The 23,601-nt window shown below is 37.1% G+C and overlaps 1 protein-coding gene across 5 annotated transcripts in view; it reads left to right on the top strand.

Moving 5' to 3' along the window:
• The window catches only part of ST6GALNAC3 (ST6 N-acetylgalactosaminide alpha-2,6-sialyltransferase 3), a 608,849-nt gene that overhangs the window by 450,177 nt on the left and 135,071 nt on the right, over positions 1 to 23,601 (top strand). The window contains exon 4 of one of the 5 annotated variants that reach the window (XM_043877627.1): positions 5,953 to 7,056. The exons of the other annotated variants lie outside the window; for them this stretch is intronic. Within the exon in view, the coding sequence (XP_043733562.1) occupies positions 5,953 to 6,034 (82 nt within the window). The 3' untranslated portion in view covers positions 6,035 to 7,056. Of the gene's footprint in view, positions 1 to 5,952; positions 7,057 to 23,601 lie in introns of those variants that run through there. 5 annotated transcript variants of the gene reach the window in all.

The following is a 23,601-nucleotide window of genomic DNA, read 5'->3' as shown; positions in this document are numbered from 1 at the left end:
TAATCTCCTAAATATGTAATAAACTCTTTACATATTAAGGAAAAAAATATAAACAATGGGAAACAAAGAAAAAAAAAATAGACACAGAAGAGGACAAAGAATTGGTTCATGACCAAGAAAAGATGCTTCAACTTATATTGGTTGCCCAAAAAGTTTGCTTGGGTTTTTCTATAAGATGTTAAGAAAAAATTCAAACAAAATTTTTGGCCAACCCACTATATAAATAAATATTACTGGGATATTATTTTTCACTAATTGGAAATAATTTAAAAGTTTAATAATACAAAATATTGGTGAGGGTATCGGGAAGATCTCTAGGTGGGAGTAGAATTTGAAGCAGCTTTTCTGGAGGGCAATTTGGCAATATTTATTATCACATCTTAGTCATGTTCATCATATTTGTCAGAGTGTGAAGGTAGAGTCCCCTTTTGGAATTGGAGTATTAAAAAAACCCAGAGGTTATGTTTGCTAGTCTTCTTAACTCCCTTATCAGACCACACAGAGTCCAACTCAGATGAAAATCAGGGAGCTTCTGCTCTAGTGTTTTTTTCTATGTCCTTTCTCACCTCCTCTTTTCATAATTCTTTCCCTCCTCAGAGGGTCTTTTTATCTTTGATTCGTCCTTCAGATTTTCAGTTACCAGATTCTCAGTTCTCTTAGGTCCTCCCCTGCCGGGATCCTGCTGTGTCCTGGGCTTAGTGGAGGGGAAGGGGCCCTATGGACTTCAAAGTGAAAATGTATAAGGTCAGAAAGCATTTTCCTTGCCGATTTTGTTTGCCACAAACAGTGTAACTCAAATGAACTGTACTATTAGAACTCCTTCTTGTAAGGAAGAGAGAAAATAGAGAAGAACTAGAACATTCTGTTCAACTATAATATAAATTGACCCAGAAATTACACTTGGAGGAATTTATTCCATAGACATATGTGCAAGAAAACATGAAGATTTGAGGAATTTGACTGCAATCTTGTTTGTAATTGAAGAACATAAAATAGAAATGGCTATCATAGACAAATGGCAAAATAAAACATGGTGCTTCTCTATTAGAGAGTACTAGCAAGCCCTTGGACTTCCCAGGTGGCTCAGGGGTAAAGAATTCGCCTGCCAATGCAGGGGCCACAGAAGACGTGGGTTCAATACCTGGGTTGGGAAGATCCCCTGGGAGGAGGAAGTGACAACTCACTTCAGTATTCCTGCCTGGGAAGTCCCATGGACAGAGGGTCCTTGTGGGCCATAGTCCATGGGCTTGGAAGAGTCCCACGTGACTGAGCACACACCAATGCACTCAGGCAGCCCTCAAGAATGGGAGATGGGAGGGAGGTTCAAAAGGGAGGGGATATATGCATACCTGTGGCTGACTTATGTTGAGGTTTCATAGAAAACAAAATTCTGTAAAGCAATTATCCTTCAATTAAAAAAAAAAAAAAGAAAAATGGGATAGAGCTTCCATTACAACTCTCATAGGAAGTTGCCTAGAATGTAAAACAATCTCATACTCTTCAACATGAAAATTCTTTTTTTAAGGCTTTGGCTAACTTAAGTGTATATGCTTTCAGTATTATAAATGGAATAGTCAAATGTCTATTTATGTTTAATTTATTAATCTAGTTATACAGTTGCATTTAAGATCACATATCATGTAACATATTAGTTAATTTGGAAATGTTTCTACTTCTTTGCATTTCTTAAATCATTATTATTTATATTATTTAAACATTAAATAAGCTGGATTTCCTTTCTGTGCCATCTAACCTATAATTTCCAGAGTACATGCATGCTAAGTCACTTCAGTCTTGTCCAACTCTGTGACCCTATGGACTGTAGCCCACCAGCCTCCTCCGTCCAGCTTCTCCAGGCAGCAATACTGGAATGGATTGCCATGCCCTTCTCCAGGGGATCTTCCCGACCCAGGGGTTCAACCATCTTCTGCAGCTCCTGGATTACAGGCAGATTCTTTACTGCTGAACCACCAGGGAAGCCCCTAATTTCCAGAGTAGGTTTCACTTATTTCTATCTATTACTTTAGAGACAGCATTTGTTGACCAACATGGGACATAGTCACTAGAAATTTTATCTGAGACCACAGATGACTGTTCACATAACATCAGGAAAATAGTTTTATCATTCATTCTGTAGAGGTGTATGTGGGATTTCACATCACAGCTACTTATTCTATTACTTATTAAATGATCTTTGAAAGGCTTATTTAAACAATGTCAAGCTTGAAATTTTGAGTTCTTGCCCCCAAGAGTAAAAACTAACTTGATCAATTGATCAATTTCTTTGCCCTCCTTTTAATCAATTCCACCAGGAAATCTCAATAAGCATTCAAAATTACTGTTGAATGAGGTTGTTGTAGGCTGATGCATCTTTCTCAAATAGCAATCTTTTGTTCAGAATTAATGAGAAAAAAAAACAAACTTAGGTTTACCAAAGGGGAAAGGTTGGGAGAGGGATAAATTAGGAGTTTGGGATTAACATATACACACTACTATATGTAAAATGGATAATCAACAAGGATCTACTCTATAGCACAGGGAACTCTGCTCAATACTCTGTAATAACCCACATGGGCAAAGAATCTGAAAAAGAATGGGTATATTTATAACTGAATCATTTTGCTGTATACCTGAAACTAACATAGCATTGTAAATCAACTATACTCCAATGTAAAATAAAAATTAAATTAAAAAACAAGCAATGAGGAAAGCTCTCCATAATCTGAGAGACATTGCAAGGACCTCAAAATAATTATCCTTCTTTCTTGAAGGATAATTTTGGGAAAGCAATTTCACCATTTACTCAGGCATTTATGGAATGTATGCAGATATGGGAAAATATCCAAGATGTATTTTGAAGTAAAAGAACAGGTTACAGAATAGTGTTTACTGTGAACCCATTTATATAAAATAAAAAGGCAACAGTAGTAAACATTATCTCTAATTATATGTGACTATGTATTCATAAACCTTTTCTGGATTAATGCATAGTGATTACTCCTAGGGTAGTGGGGGGAGGATTCCTGGAGGAGGAGGAAGACATATTTTTCTCTTTTTCCCTTGTTGCAGAATCGGCAGTAAGGTATTAAATGGAAATTAGTTTAAAATGTGCTCCTTTCCTTATCCTCTCTGCCTCCTCATCCAGGCCATTTCTCATCTGGATTTCTGCTTGCTATTACCTTGGGCCAAATTAAACCATTGACCTCCTCCTGGAAAAGGCCAGAGCCTGCTCGATGATTCCAGTCTCTTTCCCATCCATTCTCTACTGCAGACACTCCTCAAAGCCCAGGGCATGGTCTTTCTATAATTTGTAAATCCCCAGATGTATACATGATGCTTTATGAGGCAAACCTTTCAAAAGGCAAGGTCCTTATCCCAGGAGATTTTAATCTAAGTCACACAAACACCAGGGAGACTAAACCATTTTGTTGAGCTAAAACAGCAGGAGAGGAGGTCAGTTTAGGGGAAAAAATTGACTGAGGCTAGTAAAGGAGGAGAAAAGAATAAAATATGTTTATGAACAAGCCAAATACAGTTTTTCCAAGTTAATGATACCAAAGATTGAGAAGCAGGATATGCAGGCAGCCTAAAGGAGTAAGGCTGAAAAGGCAGACTGGGGAGGAAAGCTACAGAACCTTAGACAGGAGAACAAGGGGAAAGGGAAGCCGTGTATGATGAGTGCACATTATGAAATAGTAGCCTTGTTTCTTCAGTTTGAGAATGCCTGGCTGAGATGCCCAAACAGTAGAAATTTCTTTTTCTTACATAACAAGCAGTCTGGATCCAGGGAGTTGCTGGAGTTGATTCAGCCAATCAATGAAATCAGAGTTCCTGATCAGCTTAGCGTCTCTGTGATACTTTTGGCCTCCACAGTGTTCCCACATTCTGAGACATCAGTGTCAAGCATCACATCCTCCCACAATCCACTTCCAAGCCTGAGACAAAGGGTGGCAAACGGCAGTGCTTCTCCACCTGTGACTCTCTTGTCCAGGAGCAATATCCTTCTCAGAACCCCTTACCCCAGCAGTTTCCCATCACATCTCCTTAGCCACTGCTGTGTCACCCTATCCCAAGGGTTGCACCCACATTTCTGAGATCAAGGGATCTTTTCCCAATACCTAAAGAAAAGTGGGAGCTCTGTTAGCAAGTAACAATAGGTGCTGGTCTTTAGGCAAGTGACCATCAATGTCTGACACATTAATGTTCTCAAATGACCTTAAGTATTATTATTGTCATCACTATTAGTTTTCTAGGGCCGTCATACCAAAGTACCACAATGTAGGTGGCTTAAACAACAGAAATTTTTTGTTTTGTGGTTATGGAGGTTACAAGCCCAAAATTAGTGATAGAGGACTCTGAGGGAAGGATCTCTGGATCTCTGCCAGGTCTTTCTCCTTGGCTGTTTTTTTCCCTAGGTCTCTTCACATCACCCACCTTCTGTGCAAGCCTGTGTGTCCACATTTTTCCTTTTTATAAGGATATCAGTTATATTGTACTGAAGTGACACAACCCAGGGCCCACCTTAATGAACCTATTTTAGTTTGATTACCCCTGTAAAGAAAGACTTTATATCCAAATAAGTTAACATTCTGAGGTACTTGAGATTGGGATTTCAGCATATAAATTTTAGGAAGGGACAATTCAATCTATAACACCACTGAACAGAAGAAACTTAGGCCAGTAAAGATTAGATAACTTGCCCAAGACCACAACATCTCCAAACCTAGGTCTTTTTTTTAACAATAAAACTGTCATAAGAAAACTAATGAATGAAAAGAGTGAATGAGTAGTATTGTGATATTTCTAATGTAATGTATATGACAGAATGTAGGAATATTATATGTTATGTTAGTAAAATAAACATTTTCAGTCAAAACATTTGAATCTGTATCTGATCATGTGTGCTGTGCTTAGTAGCTCAGTCATGTTGAACTCTTTGTGACCACGTGGACTGTAGCCTGCCAGGCTCCTCTGTCCATGGGGATTCTCCAGGCAAGAATACTTACTGGCCAGAAAACATGAAATAAAACCTAAACGTTTAGTATGTTTAAGCTCCATACACTAAAATAAATGAAGCCAGCAAAAGAATTCAAGAAATTGGGGGTAGAAAGAAAAACTGGCAAGGTTCAATTGGTCTAATTTGAGAATTTCATTTCAGTTCCAAAGAGGGAAAGACTTCAGTAGGTTTGGATGGTGAATCATTTCTACATCTCCCGAGAGGCAGAGCTAGTCCCTCTGACTGTACAAGGCTTGAAATGCAGCATTGTGTATTAAAAACATTGGAAATAAAGCTCAGAATGGAGGGCCTGCAGCTGCACTATCATGAATCTTTCACCTTTGCTGATCATAACAATCAGAAATAATTTTGAAATGGACACATGGAGGGACTTGTGCATGGGAGGAAGAAGTGCCATTTAATTTCAGGGCCAGGGTCACTGTTGATTTGACTGCACTTATCAAGAAAGCCGCTGAAAGCAACCTTCTTAGTTAACAGCAGAGGGAAAATAAAATATGTTCAGCTCCTACCTTGAGACGTAATCATTATTTAATAATGTGCTGTATATGAAATGTGAGTTTTATTTGACACATCATATGCCAATAAACTTCAGAATGTTGCTGAGTCCCATGGAAATGGGGCCTGTGAGATGCAAATAGTCTTCTGCTTTCATTAGGTAATCCTCTGTACCCTATTGAATCTTGGGGCTCTTGCAAATCTTTATTAGCTGATGTATATACAAGGGGAGAGAAAAGCTACTTCTACTATCACTGAAATATTATAGAAGTTCAATAGTAGTAGAATAATACTGTACTGAAGTGGAATAAAGAAAGGAGACTCTTGTCTCAAGACAAAAAGGAGTCTGGGCCCATCCCAGGCAAAAGTGTGAATTAAGTAAAACAATCTCTTACACAAAAACCTCATCTTTCCTTTAATGGTCCTTTTTTCTCTTTCAGTGACCCGCATGAACAGATGTTCATTGCCCTGAGGCTTTCCCTGGCTCTGTGCATCTTCCCAGGGCTGAAGTTATCAACATAGCAAAACCCTCCTTAGACTGTGCTGCTTGCTCCCTACCTTCCCAACCCATTCTTTAGAAACATTATCGAACAACTGATTCTGTACTGGGGTAAATATGTGGGGGTATATCATTATGCTTTCCTTTCCAAGGAAAAGTTCAAGGAGGACTTCTGTGCCTTATTCCAAAGGAGAGATAATAATGGGGGTTTCACGTTCAAGACAAGAGGATTAGCTAGCTAGTGAAAAGGGGATACTGGAGACAATTTGGTTGAGGAGGCTTGGAGCAGATGACAACACTCAGATCATGTCGTAAACGCAATCAGCCATCACCTGTCTTCGGAGGTCAGGCCCTGAAGAAATAATTAGAAATCAGCAGAAGTAAATACACATGAATGTTGACATAGTGGAGTGGAGCCTTGGAGCATACATGGAAGGTAACTGAAATAAATACTTAAGGTGAACATCCCTTTGGAAATAATAAAGAATCCCATGCAGTTGGACTGTGGCAGGAGTTTTCAGGAAGAAACCAGCAGGATTAAGCAAATGCCCCCCTGCCATTCATTATTTCACAAACAAAACAAATATAAAATTCTGGCCAGTTCAGCACTGTATCTCTCAGGAGCTGCTGTTGATTTTGGTTCCATTGATCATAAGTAAAGAGAAGGTGGGGCTGGAGGGAGAGGTGGCTGGAGGAGGTAATATAGGTTATGCAACTGATGCAGCTCAGGATATAATTGGGTGGGAAATATTCATTTGTTCCACTTCTTTTTTTTATAAAACAGGTTTATTAAGATATAATTGACATGCCATATAATTGACTCATTTAAACTGTATAATGCAATGGCTTTTAGTACATTGGGAGTTACACAAGCATCACCATAATCAATTTTAGCACATTTTAATCACCCCAAAATGAAACCTACCCCCCTTAGCTGTCATCTCTCAGGTCTTCAACCCCCTCTAGCCCTAGGAAACCACTAATCCATTTTCAATCTCTATGAATTTGCTTTCTTTGAGTGTTCCATATAAATAGAATCATACAATGTGTGGTCCTTTGTGACTGATTTCTTTTAGCATAATGTTTTCAAAGTTCATCCATGCTGTTACATGTATCAGTACTTCATTGTGACCCCATGGACTGTAGCCCACCAAGTTGCTCTGTCCATGGGATTTTCCAGGCAACAATACTAGAGTGGGCTGCCATTTCCCTCTCCAAGGGATCTTCCCAACTCAGGGATAGAACCCACATCTCCTGCATTGGCTGGCAGATTCTTTACCACTGAGCCACCTGGGAAGCCCTGAGGCAGTGCTGGACTGTTGTTCAAGTAGTTGCATCATTTTACTTTCTAGCCAGTAGTGTGCTGCTGCTGCTGCTAAGTCGCTTCAGTCGTGTCTGACTCTGTGTGACCCCATAGACAGCAGCCCACCAGGCTCCACCGTCCCTGGGATTCTCCAGGCAAGAACACTGGAGTGGGTTGCTATTTCCTTCTCTAATGCATGAAAGTGAAAAGTGAAAGTGAAGTTGCTCAGTCGTGTCTGACTCTTCACGACCCCATGGACTGCAGCCCACCAGGCTCCTCCGTCCATGGGATTCTCCAGGCAAGAGTATGGAGTGGGATGCCAGTGCCTTCTCCAAGCCAGTAGTGTATGAAGGTCCAATTTCTTAGCATCCTTACCAATTACTTGCTCTCATCTATTGGTATTTTTAAAAATATATCTATCCATGCATCCAACCTGGTTGCTGATTCATGTCAATGTATGACAAAAGCCACTATAATATTGCAAAGTAATTAGCCTCCAACTAATAAAAATAAATGAAAAAGAAAAAAAGAAAACTAAAAATATATCTATCCAATGGTTGGGAAGTAGTATGCCATTATGGTTTTGATTTGGATTTTCCTGGCTGCTAATAATGTTGAGCATCTTTTTATGTCCTTGTTGACTCCTTTCACTTTGATTGATGGGTAAACATGCCTTAGACAGATTTGTAATGTAGAAGAGTTTCACCTCTCATGTCTGTGGACCAAACAGCCCCTTGACTGTCTGTAGAAAGACTCAGAAAAGCTGCAACCCACTTGATGTTTGTCACTCGAGTCCCAGTATGCTGAAGCATGATATCCAGAAATCTGCCACTAAAGCACGTGTTACTGAGCAAGCCATGTCGAGGAGGCCCTAGAAAAGGGAGGGAGAAAGGTTTCACAGAAGGAACCAGTCCGGGGCTGAGCTGAACCCCAGGCTTCTAGGTGAGCATACCCCATGGCCTCCTCTCATTCTCTTCACATTATGCTCTAAAATTGTAAAGATTTTGGAAAACAGAGTCACTTTTACATTAATGAAAAGTTGACAATTGATGTTGAGTCTGAGACACTGAGCATATTTCTCATTTAAGAACCACTAAGAAAGGTTTTTATTGTCACATGAAGATATACCAAAATTGCCAGAATAAAAGAGTTCTTGAGCATACAGTGACAACTTAGTAAGAACAAATTACATTTAGAACAAATACATTACCAAGTAGGACAGAGTTTCCTAGGTCCCAACAGCTTCTAATATAAAAGCCCATGACTTGAACAGCTTGTTACTTTTAAACGCATCAAAAAATGGAAATGGGATTATTTATTCTGGAAAGACCAATAGAGTTAGTCTTCGATTATTGGTATAGTATGAAATGATTTAAAGCTGGTGGTCTAGGGAAGTATCTTTTATTACTCAGTTCAATCTAAGAAAAAAAAATAGGTAAACAAATAAGCTAACATAAAATGGAAGCTGGAAGCTAAAGAAAAGGTGTGTGCTGACTATAGCTGCTATAGAATTTTCATTCAAAGAATGATTCCAAAAATATTAGCAAAAATTCAAGAATGCTGGCTTGGGTAAAATTGACTTACATATTAAGACTAGATGGAAATTTATAATATTGGGACTGTTTGAACTGATTCTACAGCAATATCTTGGTTAGAATCATAAAAAGAATGAAGAGCCATGCTTACTCTGACACTTAAATGTAACAGCAGTTCTTGAGATATTGGAACTACATCAAAGGGAAGACATAAACTGGACATTGATTGTACCAGTAAGATTCTAGTTAAGGGAATATATTAGTTTCCCATTGCAGCTGTGACAAACTACCACAGAATTACTGGTTTAAAACAACACAAATTTATTTTCTTACAGTTCAGGAGTTAGAAGTTGAAAATGGATTGGCAAGGTCCTTTGTGACTGGTCCTTCTAGAAGCTTGAAGAGAGAATTTTGTTTTCTTGACTTTTCCAACAAGAAATGCAAGGTCCTTCTCATTCCTTGGCTTACAGACCCGTATCATTTTGACCTCTGCTTCTATTGTCATATCTCCTTTTCTATCTTTCCTGTCTTCCCCACCCTTTTTTTTCCCCTTGTAAAAAGTCTTATATTAATAATTACAGTGAGAATGATTGTCATGATAATTTCTCCATCTCAAGATCTTTAATTACAATTGCCAAGTCCCTTTTGCTATGTAAGATAAGAATTCACAGTTTCAGGGATTAGAATGTAGACATCTTTAAGGGGCCATGCTAACTGGGAAGAAGGGATTGTCTCAATTACTTGAATATCAGCCTTACGGTGGTAGAGAAAATCGTTTTGTTTTTGTTTCAGTTTTTTTGTGAGGGCTGAGCCCAGCTCTCTAGAGCACCATTAAAACATGGTGGATTGTCCTGCATTGTGTCATTTGCTGATGATGAAATCAAAGTCTTGAATGACGTAGATTTTCCACGTTAGAATGATAAATCATGACACAAACACATGGGATGATTTAACCTGCAACTTACTAGGAGCTGTGGACAGGAAGTTTAGTATTCAGTATGGTGTCCATACTGAATTTATTTACATTTGGAGGCATGATTTTGAGCTAAAAATAGTATCATAAGATGTTTTGGGCTTTGGTTCCTACCCTTCACCAAAAATATCTTGAGGACCTTGAGTTAGGCAGTTATGCTGGGTGCTGGGGAAGGCAATACAAATGAGATATGCAGATGTCAGTCTAGCAGCCCTCAGCCAGAGAGAGTACATGAATGTGTCATGATAGGAGCAATAGAGTAAGCTATGCGACCAGACGGGAGGGCCACTAGAGGAGGATGGCCCAACAATTCAGGGCAGAAGGTACTGCAGAGCAGAGAACATAGAAGATTGAAGAAAAACATCAATAATACCAAACAGTTTACTATATGCCGTTCACTGGTCTCAGACCTTGTATGTATAAATTCATTTAATCCTCACAAATCAAGTCTAGTAAATTAACCTTCTAGACATAATTTCTCAAGACACATGTCCATTTCTCCTAACTGCTGTTACCCCTTTAGTTCAGGACATCAGGATATTTTGCCCATGTTTCCTAATGGGCTCCCCAAGTAGCACTGGTGGTAAAGATCACACCTGCCAATTCAGGAGACAGAAGAGACACAGGTTCAATCTCTGGGTCAGAAAGAACCCCTGGAGTAGGAAGTGGCAACTCACTCCAGTATTCTTGCCTGAGAAATTCCATGGACAGAGGAGCCTAGAGGGCTACAGTCTATGGGGTCACAAAGAGTCTGACACGACTGAAGTGACTTAGCCAAGCTTCCTTCTCTTATCCTACGCCATAGAGATCCATTTGTAAGGTAAGTCTAACTGTGATTTAAAACCTTTCATATCCTGTTCAGTATAAGGCATAAATTGTTTAACTCTCCATTCAAAGCCCTGGAGAGTCTGACTTGGGTCCACCCCTTTGACCTCACCTTCACCCTCTCTTTCCCCATTCACTCTTACTATTTACAATCTAGATACAGTGGATTCTATCTCCCCAAAGACAGTTGTGTGTTTCACACCCTTAGGCCTGCTTTTTAACATTTACACCTCCTTCCCCCAGGTCAGTTCATTTCAGTCACTCAGTCATGTCCAACTCTTTGCAACCCCCATGGACTGCAGAACCCCAGGCTTCCCTGTCCATCACTAACTCCCAGAGCTTACTCAAACTCATGTCCATTGAGTCGGTGATGCCATCCAACCATCTCATCCTCTGTCGTCCCCTTCTCCTCCCACCTTCCATCTTTCCCAGCATCAGGGTCTTTTCAAATGAGTCAGTTCTTTGCATCAGGTGACTGAAGTATTGGAGTTTCAGCTTCAACATTAGGACTGATTTCCTCTAGGATTGACTGATTTGATCTGCTTGCAGTCCAAGGGACTGTCAAGAGTCCTCTCCAGCACCACAGTAAATCCTGCTCTTGGTCTCCCCTGAAATGCTGGCTCCTCCTCAGAATTATTTGCCAGTCCCCTCCTCCTCTACCTGAATGTGGTGCTCCTTACTCCCCTTCCCCCTACAATACCTTGAGCACAGCCCCGGCTTACACCTCTCTTCTCTCCTGTAGATCTGAGGTGTCTTTAGACCAAGACCTCCCCTCTCCAGCCCTTGCACGATACTTGGTATACAAACGTTTGTTGTATTCAACTAAACTGAGCAAAAACCCTCCCCTTCTACTATAACATATGCCTTATTGCATTCAGAGAGTAGCAGTACAATCGTGAGTGACTCAAGGACACTTACAAATGGAAAGGGCTTCAATCGAAGGCCTATTGACTGTAATGAAAATGAATATCAAAATCAAAACGCCATTCAGTTTAGGGATATGAATAAATGATTTCAAATGAATTGAATTTTCCTCTCAGCATTAAGTGGTGGAACAACATGAATTATTAGGAAACATATTTGAAGTAATAGCTCTCTCCTGACTTCTCCTACAGTTTGTTTTCACTTCTCTTACAGACCTCTGTACTCCTGTCATGGCCACCTGAGAAATATTTATCTCCCTTAACCTCTCAAAGGGCAGGGACTGTATCTTAGGCTCCAGATTCAGAGTTATTTTCTGGCATTAGTTTCTTCTTTTTCTGTGCAGCCATAACATCATTTCTTCCTTAAATGATTCTTCTTACATGAGAAAACTTCATATTGGAATATGATTTTTGTAGGGGGAAGAGTTTAATAATATGTAAAATAGAATTCAAAAATGTGAAAGATTGCCTCCATTTCTCCTTTAAAGTAACCTCTAGTAAGAGACTAGCTCTTTTTCAATGTATACATATATTCGCACACCCCTTGCATTTATGTGGTATTTGTTTTCTGCTGTTTTTTATTATTAGATGGAATTATACATTATCCAGCCACTTGAGTTCTTTTTTAAATGTTCTTTCACAATATGTCTTGAGAATATTTCTATATAGATATACATACATATATATTTACATGTATATACAGATTTATGCATATCTATTTACATCTATAAATAATCATATACATATATATATATCAATTTTCTTTCTCCTGTTGTTTGCTTTTAATGGATATATGATTTTTCCTTTTTGTTTTGGTTACTTTTTGCTCAAACTAATTGAGTTGGGCTTCTATAAATGGCAACTGAAAAAACTCCTCGCTACTTTTTTTCTTCTGCTATAACCAAGTATATATGGTTTTTGGATAAATGCAAGATTTTTGATAGAAGAGATTCCTAGAAGTGAGGCTACAAGGTCAGGGTCTATATGCATTTTATATTTGATAGCTACACACTGACAGATTTCTTCAAAAAGAGTATATATGCCTGGATAGTATTTGAACTTGCTCTTTTCACTACATTGTCAAAAATACTATCAATTTTTTCTACATTTGAAATGTAATATATAGTATCTTATTGTGATTTTTATTCTCCTTTATTAGCGAGATTGATGAATTTTGCCTAAATTTCTCAGCCGCATGCACTTCTTTTCCTGTTAGTTATCCTTTGTTGAGATTTCTAATATTTTGTCTTCATAAATTTTTCAAAGAATTTTGCATAAAATTAATAATAAACTATTGTATGTTATACATGTTATAGGTATTTCCTCCTAGTTATCTTTTAACTTTACTTATTGTAACTTTTTTAATATAGATGTTTAAAAACATATTTTTAATAAAAGCATTTAGTCTTTTCCTTTATTTTTGCTAAACCCATTTATCATTTTATTTATAAATTTGGTATCCGATGAGATAAATCCAAATTAATTATGGTCTAATTTCAAAGTTTTCTTTGATATTCTTGAACATGATATTGTTCTGCATGAACTAAGTAATTGTCTGTTTAAACCTATAAATAACCATGGGATTGTGACTGAAATTTTATTAACTTTGTAGCTTTATATTGAGAAAATCAACAATTAAAATATGAGCTTTTCTGACCCCCAAATATGATATATTGCTTCATTTATTCAGGTCTCCTTTTATGTGTTATATTAAAATTTCATCATTTTCTTCATATAGATCTTGCATATTTTGTGTAGATTTATGTCCTTGTGCTTTATAGTTTTATTGTTCCAGTGAATATAATTTTTAGGTATGCTCTTAATGTTTTATTTTTGGCATATAAAAAAGTTAATTACTTCTTATTTTTACCTAACTTATCTCACATGGTTTTTTATTAGACTTGTCAATTTTTTGTAGATCTTCTTTACTCTTGGAAAGAATCTGGTTTAATCAATCTTATGATTGATTAATCTTATTATGATTAATCAATCTTATCTTTTTAAAGTTTACCTTCAATTATTGCTATGGTGTTTAGTTTCTACTTTTATTAATACCTTCCTTTAACACTCTTTTGTTTGCTTTGTTGTTTTTAACGTTATTAAGTTGATAATTTAATTATTTCCTATGTTCTTTTTGTTTTTAATTGGTGCATTTAAAGGCCACACTTTTAAAATTTATTTTACCTTTAGGTTAGCGATTTTGATATGTAATCACTGCTATTCACTTCTAAGCAGATTTTGATTTTAACTTTGATTTCTTCTTAAAGTCAAGATTTATTAAAAGATTTTTTGCATTTATAATTGGAGAGTTATCTTGTTATCAGTTTTCTTTGTTTTGTAGGAAGGGATGGCTTGTTTTTCACTCTATCTAGTCAGAAAACGGAGACTGTAATTTCTCCTTTCCAAAATGCATAACTTTTTTGTAGCTTTATGTAGCCAGTTTTTAAAAATATTCTATGGGTATTAAAACTGAGTCATTAGTCGATATGAAGTTTTAGCTGTATATATTTTTAAATACATGATAATTTTTAATATAAAAAAATCTGAGTTCTTGTTTACTTATGACTACTTCAGTTTGCTGATTTTTCAGAGAGATATAATTGCAGTGTCTGAATATATTTGTAAATTTATTTCACCTTATATAATTCTAATAAGTTTACCTTATGTTGTTTATTTTATATTTTAAGTACATAATCATTTTAATTCTTTTCATTTAAACTTAAGCACATTTATTATTGCTAGGGTTAGTCTTGCTTTACTGGTGAAACCTTATGTTCAACTTTTCTGTGCCATTGTAATATAATATAGGTTTGACTACTGTAAAGATCACATAGCTGAACCTATTTACATGTCCTATACAGCATCTATTTTAAATAAAGTATTTTAATTAATTCACATTTATTATAATAACTGAAATATGTATTCTGGATTGATGTTTTCTTATTTCTCCTTTTCCATATTTAGTTGATTTTATTGAGTTTTTCTTCATTCCTTCTTTAGTAATTACACATTCCATTTTTTTCATATATTATATGTTTAAATACACTATGAAAACCTACAATTTCAAATTCAGTGTTTACATTAAGTACTTTTCAAATTAACCTCCTAAATTAGATTCTTAGTATTTTTTCAATTTCTCTTCACCTTCCTGCCCCTTCCTATATTTTATTGAAATGATCAGCAATTATATATTCAGTTTCTCATTTTTTTAAAGAGCTTTCTTAGTAATTATCCAAGGAAACTGCCTTAAGTGTCATAGCATTATTACCAACTGTTTTCTGGAGCATACCCTCAAGTGCTCCCTTCAAAAAGAACCTATAGGATAATACATCCTGAGAATGGGTCTTAAAATGTCAATTTCATTTTCACATTTGCAAAATAATTTAAATGTAAAATTCTAGGTTGAAACTCATGTTTCCTTAAAACTTTGAAGACATGGTTGGTTCTACAAGCTTTGTGCATCCAAATGTTCTGAAAAGACTGACATCAGTCAGTTCATTGTTATTCTATAAGTAATCTTTATTCACTGTACTGTCCAAAATAGTAGCTGCCTGTATCACTTAGGATAGTGAGCCTTTGAAATGTGGGCAGTAGGTAAATAAAATGAATTTTTAATTTTATTACATTTTAACTAAATTAAATGTAAATTTAAATAGCCAGTTATAGCTAGTGACTATTGTACTAATGCAGCTTTACAATCATGCAGATATAGCTAGTTGTTTCGTTAATCTTGATTAATAGTCAGTATGGCCTTCCATTCTCCAAGAGTCATTTTTTCTTTCATACTCAACTCTGTCATTTATACTGTTTTGTAGGAGAATCTCTCATTTTGATCTTCTAGTTCATTATTCAATTTTCAATTATTCTTCTGATAGTGAAATGAAGTGAAGTTGCTCAGTCGTGTCCAACTCTTTGGAGACCTGATAGACTGTAGCCTACCAGGCTCCTCCATCCATGGGATTTTCCAGGCAAGAGTAGTGGAGTGAGTTGCCATTTCCTTCTCCAGGGGATCTTCCAGACCCGGTGATCAAACCTGGGTTTCCCGCATTGCAGGCAGACACTTTATCGTCTGAGCCACCAGATTTTGATCTATTCTGCTGATAAGTTTATCATAATTCTGTTTTTAATTTCCAAGAACTCTGTTCATTTATTTTTCACAGCAGCCAGTTGCTTTTATCACAGATAACATATTTTTAAAATATTTATGAGATTTTAAAATGTGTGTATCTCTAATATACATAGTTTTTTCCTTGTTTCCTTTGTTAACTTCTGTTTCCTTGGTGATTACTTTCTCTGTTTGTTGAGTCAGTGACTCTTCATACTGTTCTTTCCATCAAATGTTTAGGAACTTGTACATGTTTGCTCATGTTCAGTATCTGAGGATCTTGATTGAAAAGTATTGATAGTGACGTTTATTTAGTCAGCACAAATGAGAATCTCTCTATTGACCTAGCAGCAAATACAGGCTCTGATAATAGGAGCCTTTGTCCCCTGGACTATGCAAGGGAAGAGAGACATATAACTAGACAGGCCCTTCTTTAGAGACAGTTCACAGCCTCTTATCTTGGTACTCTATCTTATCATAACCTCTTATCTTGGCAGGGGATCTTCCTGACCCAGGGATCCAACTCAGGTCTCTCACCGTACAGGCAGACTCTTTACCATCTGAGCCACCAGGGCATCCCTATCTTGGCACAGGAGACCATAAATTGCCAGAGGCACTTCTCAGAACTCACACTTTATATAGCTTTGTGTGTGTATCAGTATCTTCAGTCATGTCTGACTCTTTGTGACCCCATGGACTGTAGCCCACCAGGCCTTCTGTCCATGGGATTCTCCAGCAACAATACTGGAGTGAGTTGCCATGCCCTCCTCCAGGGGATCTTCCTGACCCAGGAATTGAACCCACGTGTCCTGCAATGCAGGTGGAGTCTTTACCCACTGAGCCACCCAAGAAGCCCCTTATGTAGCTATACTTAGAGCTTAATCCTAGAGGCAATCGTTGGAGTTGGCTGCTCTAAGAGCCAGGGGTTGACATAGTAGAGTACGTTCACACACACACACACACACACACACACACACACAACAAAAGTACCTGACCAGTCACCCAGTCTATTACTTCTAGCCTTCATCACTACTTCTAATCTTTTGGTTAGTTGAGGTTCTTCTGGAAATTTTCACTTATTTTGGAGGCCCTCACTTTTATCTGTATGGCTTATAAATTCTGTTTTTTTTAAATATCAGATACAGTTAGATTTAGAATTATTTTATCTTCCTGGTGGGCTGGTGCTTTATTATATGACCTTGTTTAGACCTAGTAATCCTTTTGGCCTTATAAATTTGGGGGCTGATATTAGTATAGCTATACCAGTTTTTTTTTGGTTAGTATTTACCTGGTACATAGTACCTCCTTATTGTTATAAGCACATGTAAATTTTTAAGACCCAGCCTTTAAAAATATTAATATTTAACTTAAACTGTTTTGTCCATTTATAGTTAATGTGCTTATGTATTTGTGTTTACAATTATTTTCTTATTATTTAACATTTGGCTCATCTGAATATTTTTTAAAATGCCTTTTACTTTTTTGTCTTCTTTGGGATTAATCAAGTTATTTTTGTCATTCAATTTTTTTCTGTTGAATATATTCTCAGCTTTACATTTTTTTTTTTTTGTAATTAGGTTTTTTTTTTTTTTTTCCCAGTGGGTTTTGTCATACATTGATATGAATCAGCCATGGATTTACATGTATTCCCAATCCCGATCCCCACTCCCACCTCCCTCTCCACCCGATTCCTCTGGGTCTTCCCAGTGCACCAGGCCGGAGCACTTGTCTCATGCATCCCACGTGGGCTGGTGATCTGTTTCACCATAGATAGTATACATGCTGTTCTTTTGAAATATCCCACCCTCACATTCTCCCACAGAGTTCAAAAGTCTGTTCTGTATTTCTGTGTCTCTTTTTCTGTTTTGCATATAGGGTTATCGTTATCACCTTTCTAAATTCCATATATATGTGTTAGTATGCTGTAATGTTCTTTATCTTTCTGGCTTACTTCACTCTGTATAATGGGCTCCAGTTTCACCCATCTCATTAGGACTGGTTCAAACGAATTCTTTTTAATGGCTGAGTAATATTCCATGGTGTATATGTACCACAGCTTCCTTATCCATTCGTCTGCTGATGGGCATCTAGGTTGCTTCCATGTCCTGGCTATTATAAACAGTGCTGCGATGAACATTGGGGTACACGTGTCTCTTTCAGATCTGGTTTCCTCAGTGTGTATGCCCAGAAGTGGGATTGCTGGGTCATATGGCAGTTCTATTTCCAGTTTTTTAAGAAATCTCCACACTGTTTTCCATAGCGGCTGTACTAGTTTGCATTCCCACCGACAGTGTAAGAGGGTTCCCTTTTCTCCACACCCTCTCCAGCATTTATTGCTTGTAGACTTTTGGATAGCAGCCATCCTGACTGGCGTGTAATGGTACCTCATTGTGGTTTTGATTTGCATTTCTCTAATAATGAGTGATGTTGAGCATCTTTTCATGTGTTTGTTAGCCATCTGTATGTCTTCTTTGGAGAAATGTCTGTTTAGTTCTTTGGCCCATTTTTTGATTGGGTCATTTATTTTTCTGGAATTGAGCTGCAGGAGTTGCTTGTATATTTTTGAGATTAATCCTTTGTCTGTTTCTTCATTTGCTATTATTTTCTCCCAATCTGAGGGCTGTCTTTTCACCTTGCTTATAGTTTCCTTTGTAGTGCAAAAGCTTTTAAGTTTCATTAGGTCCCATTTGTTTAGTTTTGCTTTTATTTCCAATATTCTGGGAGGTGGGTCATAGAGGATCTTGCTGTGATTTATGTCGGAGAGTGTTTTGCCTATGTTCTCCTCTAGGAGTTTTATAGTTTCTGGTCTTACATTTAGATCTTTAATCCATTTTGAGTTTATTTTTGTGTATGGTGTTAGAAAGTGTTCTAGTTTCATTCTTTTACAAGTGGTTGACCAGTTTTCCCAGCACCACTTGTTAAAGAGGTTGTCTTTTTTCCATTGTATATCCTTGCCTCCTTTGTCAAATATAAGGTGTCCATAGGTTTGTGGATTTATCTCTGGGCTTTCTATTCTGTTCCATTGATCTATATTTCTGTCTTTGTGCCAGTACCATACTGTCTTGATGACTGTGGCTTTGTAGTAGAATCTGAAGTCAGGCAGGTTGATTCCTCCAGTTCCATTCTTCTTTCTCAAGATTACTTTGGCTATTCGAGGTTTTTTGTATTTCCATACAAATTGTGAAATTATTTGTTCTAGTTCTGTGAAAAATACCGTTGGTAGCTTGATAGGGATTGCATTGAACCTATAGATTGCTTTGGGTAGAATAGCCATTTTGACAATATTGATTCTTCCAATCCATGAACACGGTATGTTTCTCCATCTGTTTGTGTCCTCTTTGATTTCTTTCATCAGTGTTTTATAGTTTTCTATGTATAGGTCCTTTGTTTCTTTAGGTAGATATACTCCTAAGTATTTTATTCTTTTTGTTGCAATGGTGAATGGTATTGTTTCCTTAATTTCTCTTTCTGTTTTCTCATTGTTAGCATATAGGAATGCAAGGGATTTCTGTGAGTTAATTTTATATCCTGCAACTTTACTATATTCATTGATTAGCTCTAGTAATTTTCTGGTAGAGTCTTTAGGGTTTTCTATATAGAGGATCATGTCATCTGCAAACAGTGAGAGTTTTACTTCTTCTTTTCCTATCTGGATTCCTTTTACTTCTTTTTCTGCTCTGATTGCTGTGGCCAGAACTTCCAACACTATGTTGAATAGTAGTGGTGAGAGTGGGCACCCTTGTCTTGTTCCTGATTTCAGGGGAAATGCCTTCAATTTTTCACCATTGAGGGTGATGCTTGCTGTGGGTTTGTCATATATAGCTTTTATTATGTTGAGGTATGTTCCTTCTATTCCTGCTTTTTGGAGAGTTTTAATCATAAATGAGTGTTGAATTTTGTCAAAGGCTTTCTCTGCATCTATTGAGATAATCATATGGTTTTTATCTTTCAATTTGTTAATGTGGTGTATTACATTGATTGATTTGCGGATATTAAAGAATCCTTGCATTCCTGGGATAAAGCCCACTTGGTCATGGTGTATGATTTTTTTAATATGTTGTTGGATTCTGTTTGCTAGAATTTTGTTAAGGATTTTTGCATCTATGTTCATCAGTGATATTGGCCTGTAGTTTTCTTTTTTTGTGGCATCTTTGTCTGGTTTTGGAATTAGGGTGATGGTGGCCTCATAGAATGAGTTTGGAAGCTTACCTTCATCTGCAATTTTCTGGAAGAGTTTGAGTAAGATAGGTGTTAGCTCTTCTCTAAATTTTTGGTAGAATTCAGCTGTGAAGCCATCTGGTCCTGGGCTTTTGTTTGCTGGAAGATTTTTGATGACAGTTTCGATTTCCTTGCTTGTGATGGGTCTGTTAAGATCTTCTATTTCTTCCTGGTTCAGTTTTGGAAAGTTATACTTTTCTAAGAATTTGTCCATTTCATCCAAGTTGTCCATTTTATTGGCATAGAGCTGCTAGTAGTAGTCTCTTATGATCCTTTGTATTTCAGTGTTGTCTGTTGTGATCTCTCCATTTTCATTTCTAATTTTGTTAATTTGGTTTTTCTCTCTTTGTTTCTTAATGAGTCTTGCTAATGGTTTGTCAATTTTGTTTATTTTTTCAAAAAACCAGCTTTTAGCTTTGTTGATTTTTGCTATGGTCTCTTTAGTTTCTTTTGCATTTATTTCTGCCCTGATTTTTAAGATTTCTTTCCTTCTGCTAACTCTGGGGTTCTTCATTTCTTCCTTCTCTAATTGCTTTAGGTGTAGAGTTAGGTTATTTATTTGGTTTTTTTCTTGTTTCTTGATGTAAGCCTGTAATGCTATGAACCTTCCCCTTAGCACTGCTTTTACAGTGTCCCATAGGTTTTGGGTTGTTGTGTTTTCATTTTCATTCATTTCTATACATATTTTGATTTCTTTTTTGATTTCTTCTATGATTTGTTGGTTATTCAGAAGCGTGTTATTTAGCCTCCAGGTGTTTGAATTTTTAACAATTTTTTTCCTGTAATTGAGATCTAATCTTACTGCACTGTGGTCAGAAAAGATGACTGGAATGATTTCAATTTTTTTGAATTTTCCAAGACCAGATTTATGGCCCAGGATGTGATCTATTCTGGAGAAGGTTCCGTGTGCACTTGAGAAAAAGGTGAAGTTGATTGTTTTGGGGTGAAATGTCCTATAGACATCAATTAGGTCTAGCTGGTCCATTGTGTCATTTAAGGTTTGTGTTTCCTTGTTAATTTTCTGTTTAGTTGATCTATCCATAGTTGTGAGTGGGGTATTAAAGTCTCCCACTATTATTGTGTTACTATTAATTTCCTCTTTCATACTCGTTAGCGTTTGCCGTACATATTGCGGTGCTCCTATGTTGGGTGCATATATATTTATAATTGTTATATCTTCTTCTTTGATTGATCCTTTGATCATTATGTAGTGTCCTTCTTTGTCTCTTTTCACATCCTTTATTTGAAAGTCTATTTTATCTGATATGAGTATTGCGACTCCTGCTTTCTTTTGGTCCCCGTTTGCATGAAATATTTTTTTCCAGCCCTTCACTTTTAGTCTGTATGTGTCTCTTGTTTTGAGGTGGGTCTCTTGTAGACAGCATATATAGGGGTCTTGTTTTTGTATCCATTCAGCCAATCTTTGTCTTTTGGTTGGGGCATTCAACCCATTTACATTTAGGGTAATTATTGATAGGTGTGGTCCCGTTGCCATTTACTTTGTTGTTTTGGGTTCACGTTTATACAACCTTTCTGTATTTCCTGTCTAGAGAAGATCCTTTAGCATTTGTTGAAGAGCTGGTTTGGTGGTGCTGAATTCTCCCAGCTTTTGCTTATCTGTAAAGCTTTTGAATTCTCCTTCATATCTGAATGAGATCCTTGCTGGATACAGTAATCTAGGTTGTAGGTTATTCTCTTTCATTACTTTCAGTACGTCCTGCCATTCCCTTCTGGCCTGGAGGGTTTCTATTGATAGATCAGCTGTTATCCTTATGGGAATCCCTTTGTGTGTTATTTGTTGTTTTTCCCTTGCTGCTTTTAATATTTGTTCTTTGTGTTTGATCTTTGTTAGTTTGATTAATATGTGTCTTGGGGTGTTTTGCCTTGGGTTTATCCTGTTTGGGACTCTCTGGGTTTCTTGGATTTGGGTGGCTATTTCCTTCCCCATTTTAGGGAAGTTTTCAGCTATTATCTCCTCGAGTATTTTCTCATGGCCTTTCTTTTTGTCTTCTTCTTCTGGAACTCCTATGATTCGAATGTTGGGGCGTTTCACAGTGTCCCAGAGGTCCCTGAGGTTGTCCTCATTTCTTTTGATCCTTTTTTCCTCTCTGCTTCATTTATTTCCACCATTTTATCTTCTACCTCACTTATCCTATCTTCTGCCTCCGTTATTCTACTCTTGGTTCCCTCCAAAATGTTTTTGATCTCATTCATTGCATTATTCATTTTTAATTGACTCTTTTTTATTTCTTCTAGGTCTTTATTAAACAGTTCTTGAATCTTTTCAATCTTTGTTTCCAGGCTATTTATCTGTAACTCCATTTTGTTTTCAAGATTTTGGATCATTTTTATTATCATTATTCTAAATTCTTTTTCAGGTAGATTCCCTATCTCCTCCTCTTTTGTTTGACTTGGTGGGCATTTTTCATGTTCCTTTACCTGTTGGGTATTTCTTTGCCTTTTCATCTTGTTTAGATTGCTGTATCTGGAGTGGGCTTTCTGTATTCTGGAGGTCTGTGGTTCCTTTTTATTGTGGAGGATTAACCCAGTGGGTGGGGTTAGACGATTGGCTTGTCAAGATTTCCTGGTTAGGGGAGCTTGCGTCAGTGTTCTGGTGCGTGGAACTTGATTTCTTCTCTTTGGAGAGCAATGGAGTGCCCAGTAATGAGTTTTGAGATGGGTCTATGTGTTAGGTGTGTCCTTGGGCAGCCTGTATGTTGATGTTCAGGGCTATGTTCCTGCGTTGCTGGAGAATTTGCGTGGCATGTCTTGCTCTAAAACTTATTGGCTCTTGGGTGGTGGTTGGTTTCAGTGTAGGTATGGAGGCTTTTGGACAGTCACTTATTACTTAAAGTTCCATGTAGTCAGGAGTTTTCTGGTGTTCTCAGGTTTTGGGCTTAAGTCTCCTGCCTCTGGATTTCAGTTTTATTCTTCCTGTAGTCTCAGGACTTCTCCAACTATACAGCCCTGATAAGAAAACTTCTAGGTTAATGGCTAAAAGATTCTCCCCCGTTAGGGACACCCAGAGAGGTTCACAGAGTTACATGAAGAAGAGGAGAGGGAGGAGGGAGATAGAGATGAACAGGAGGAGAAAAACGGGGACTCAAGAGGAGAGAGACAGATCTACGCAGCTGTCTGTTCCCAGAGTGTTCTCCGTAGCCCAGTCACCTACAAGGATTCACATAATTGGATTGGGAAGAGAAGGGGAAAGGAGGAAATAGAGGTGTTCTGAGGTAGAAAACAGAGAGTCAAGATTGGGAGAGAATAATCTTCGGTTTAAAAATAGGGCTTCTCTTCTTTTTTTTTTTTCTTTCCTTTTGTAAGGTTATAGTGTATTGAAAGTGAAAATTAAGGAGTAGTAGAGGAGTACTAGAGGACTTTAAAAGAAATAAGAGAAAAAGAAAAATAGAAAATAGAAGAGAAAAAGGAAAGAAAAAAAAGAAAGAAAAAGAAAAAAAAAAAAAAAAGAAAAAAAAAATTTTTTTTCCCCCTAATTAAAAAATCGTAAAAGTCTGTGGAAATGAAAGTTAAGGAGTAATGGGGGAGTAATAGGGGATTTTAAAGGAAAATAAAAGAGAAGAAAGAAAAAAGAAAAAAAAAGGAAAAAATTAAAAAAATTAAAAAAAAAAAAGAGAAAAAAGTAAAATTATATCTAGGAGTTTCTCTGGAGCTGTTGCGGTCAGTGTGGGTTCGGCTCAGTTTCAGATA

The sequence above is a fragment of the Cervus elaphus genome, chromosome 20 (assembly GCF_910594005.1).
Source record: "Cervus elaphus chromosome 20, mCerEla1.1, whole genome shotgun sequence".
Classification (NCBI taxonomy): Eukaryota; Metazoa; Chordata; class Mammalia; order Artiodactyla; family Cervidae; genus Cervus; species Cervus elaphus.
Note: the sequence above shows the minus strand (reverse complement) of the source record. Positions and strands in the feature narration are given on the sequence as shown.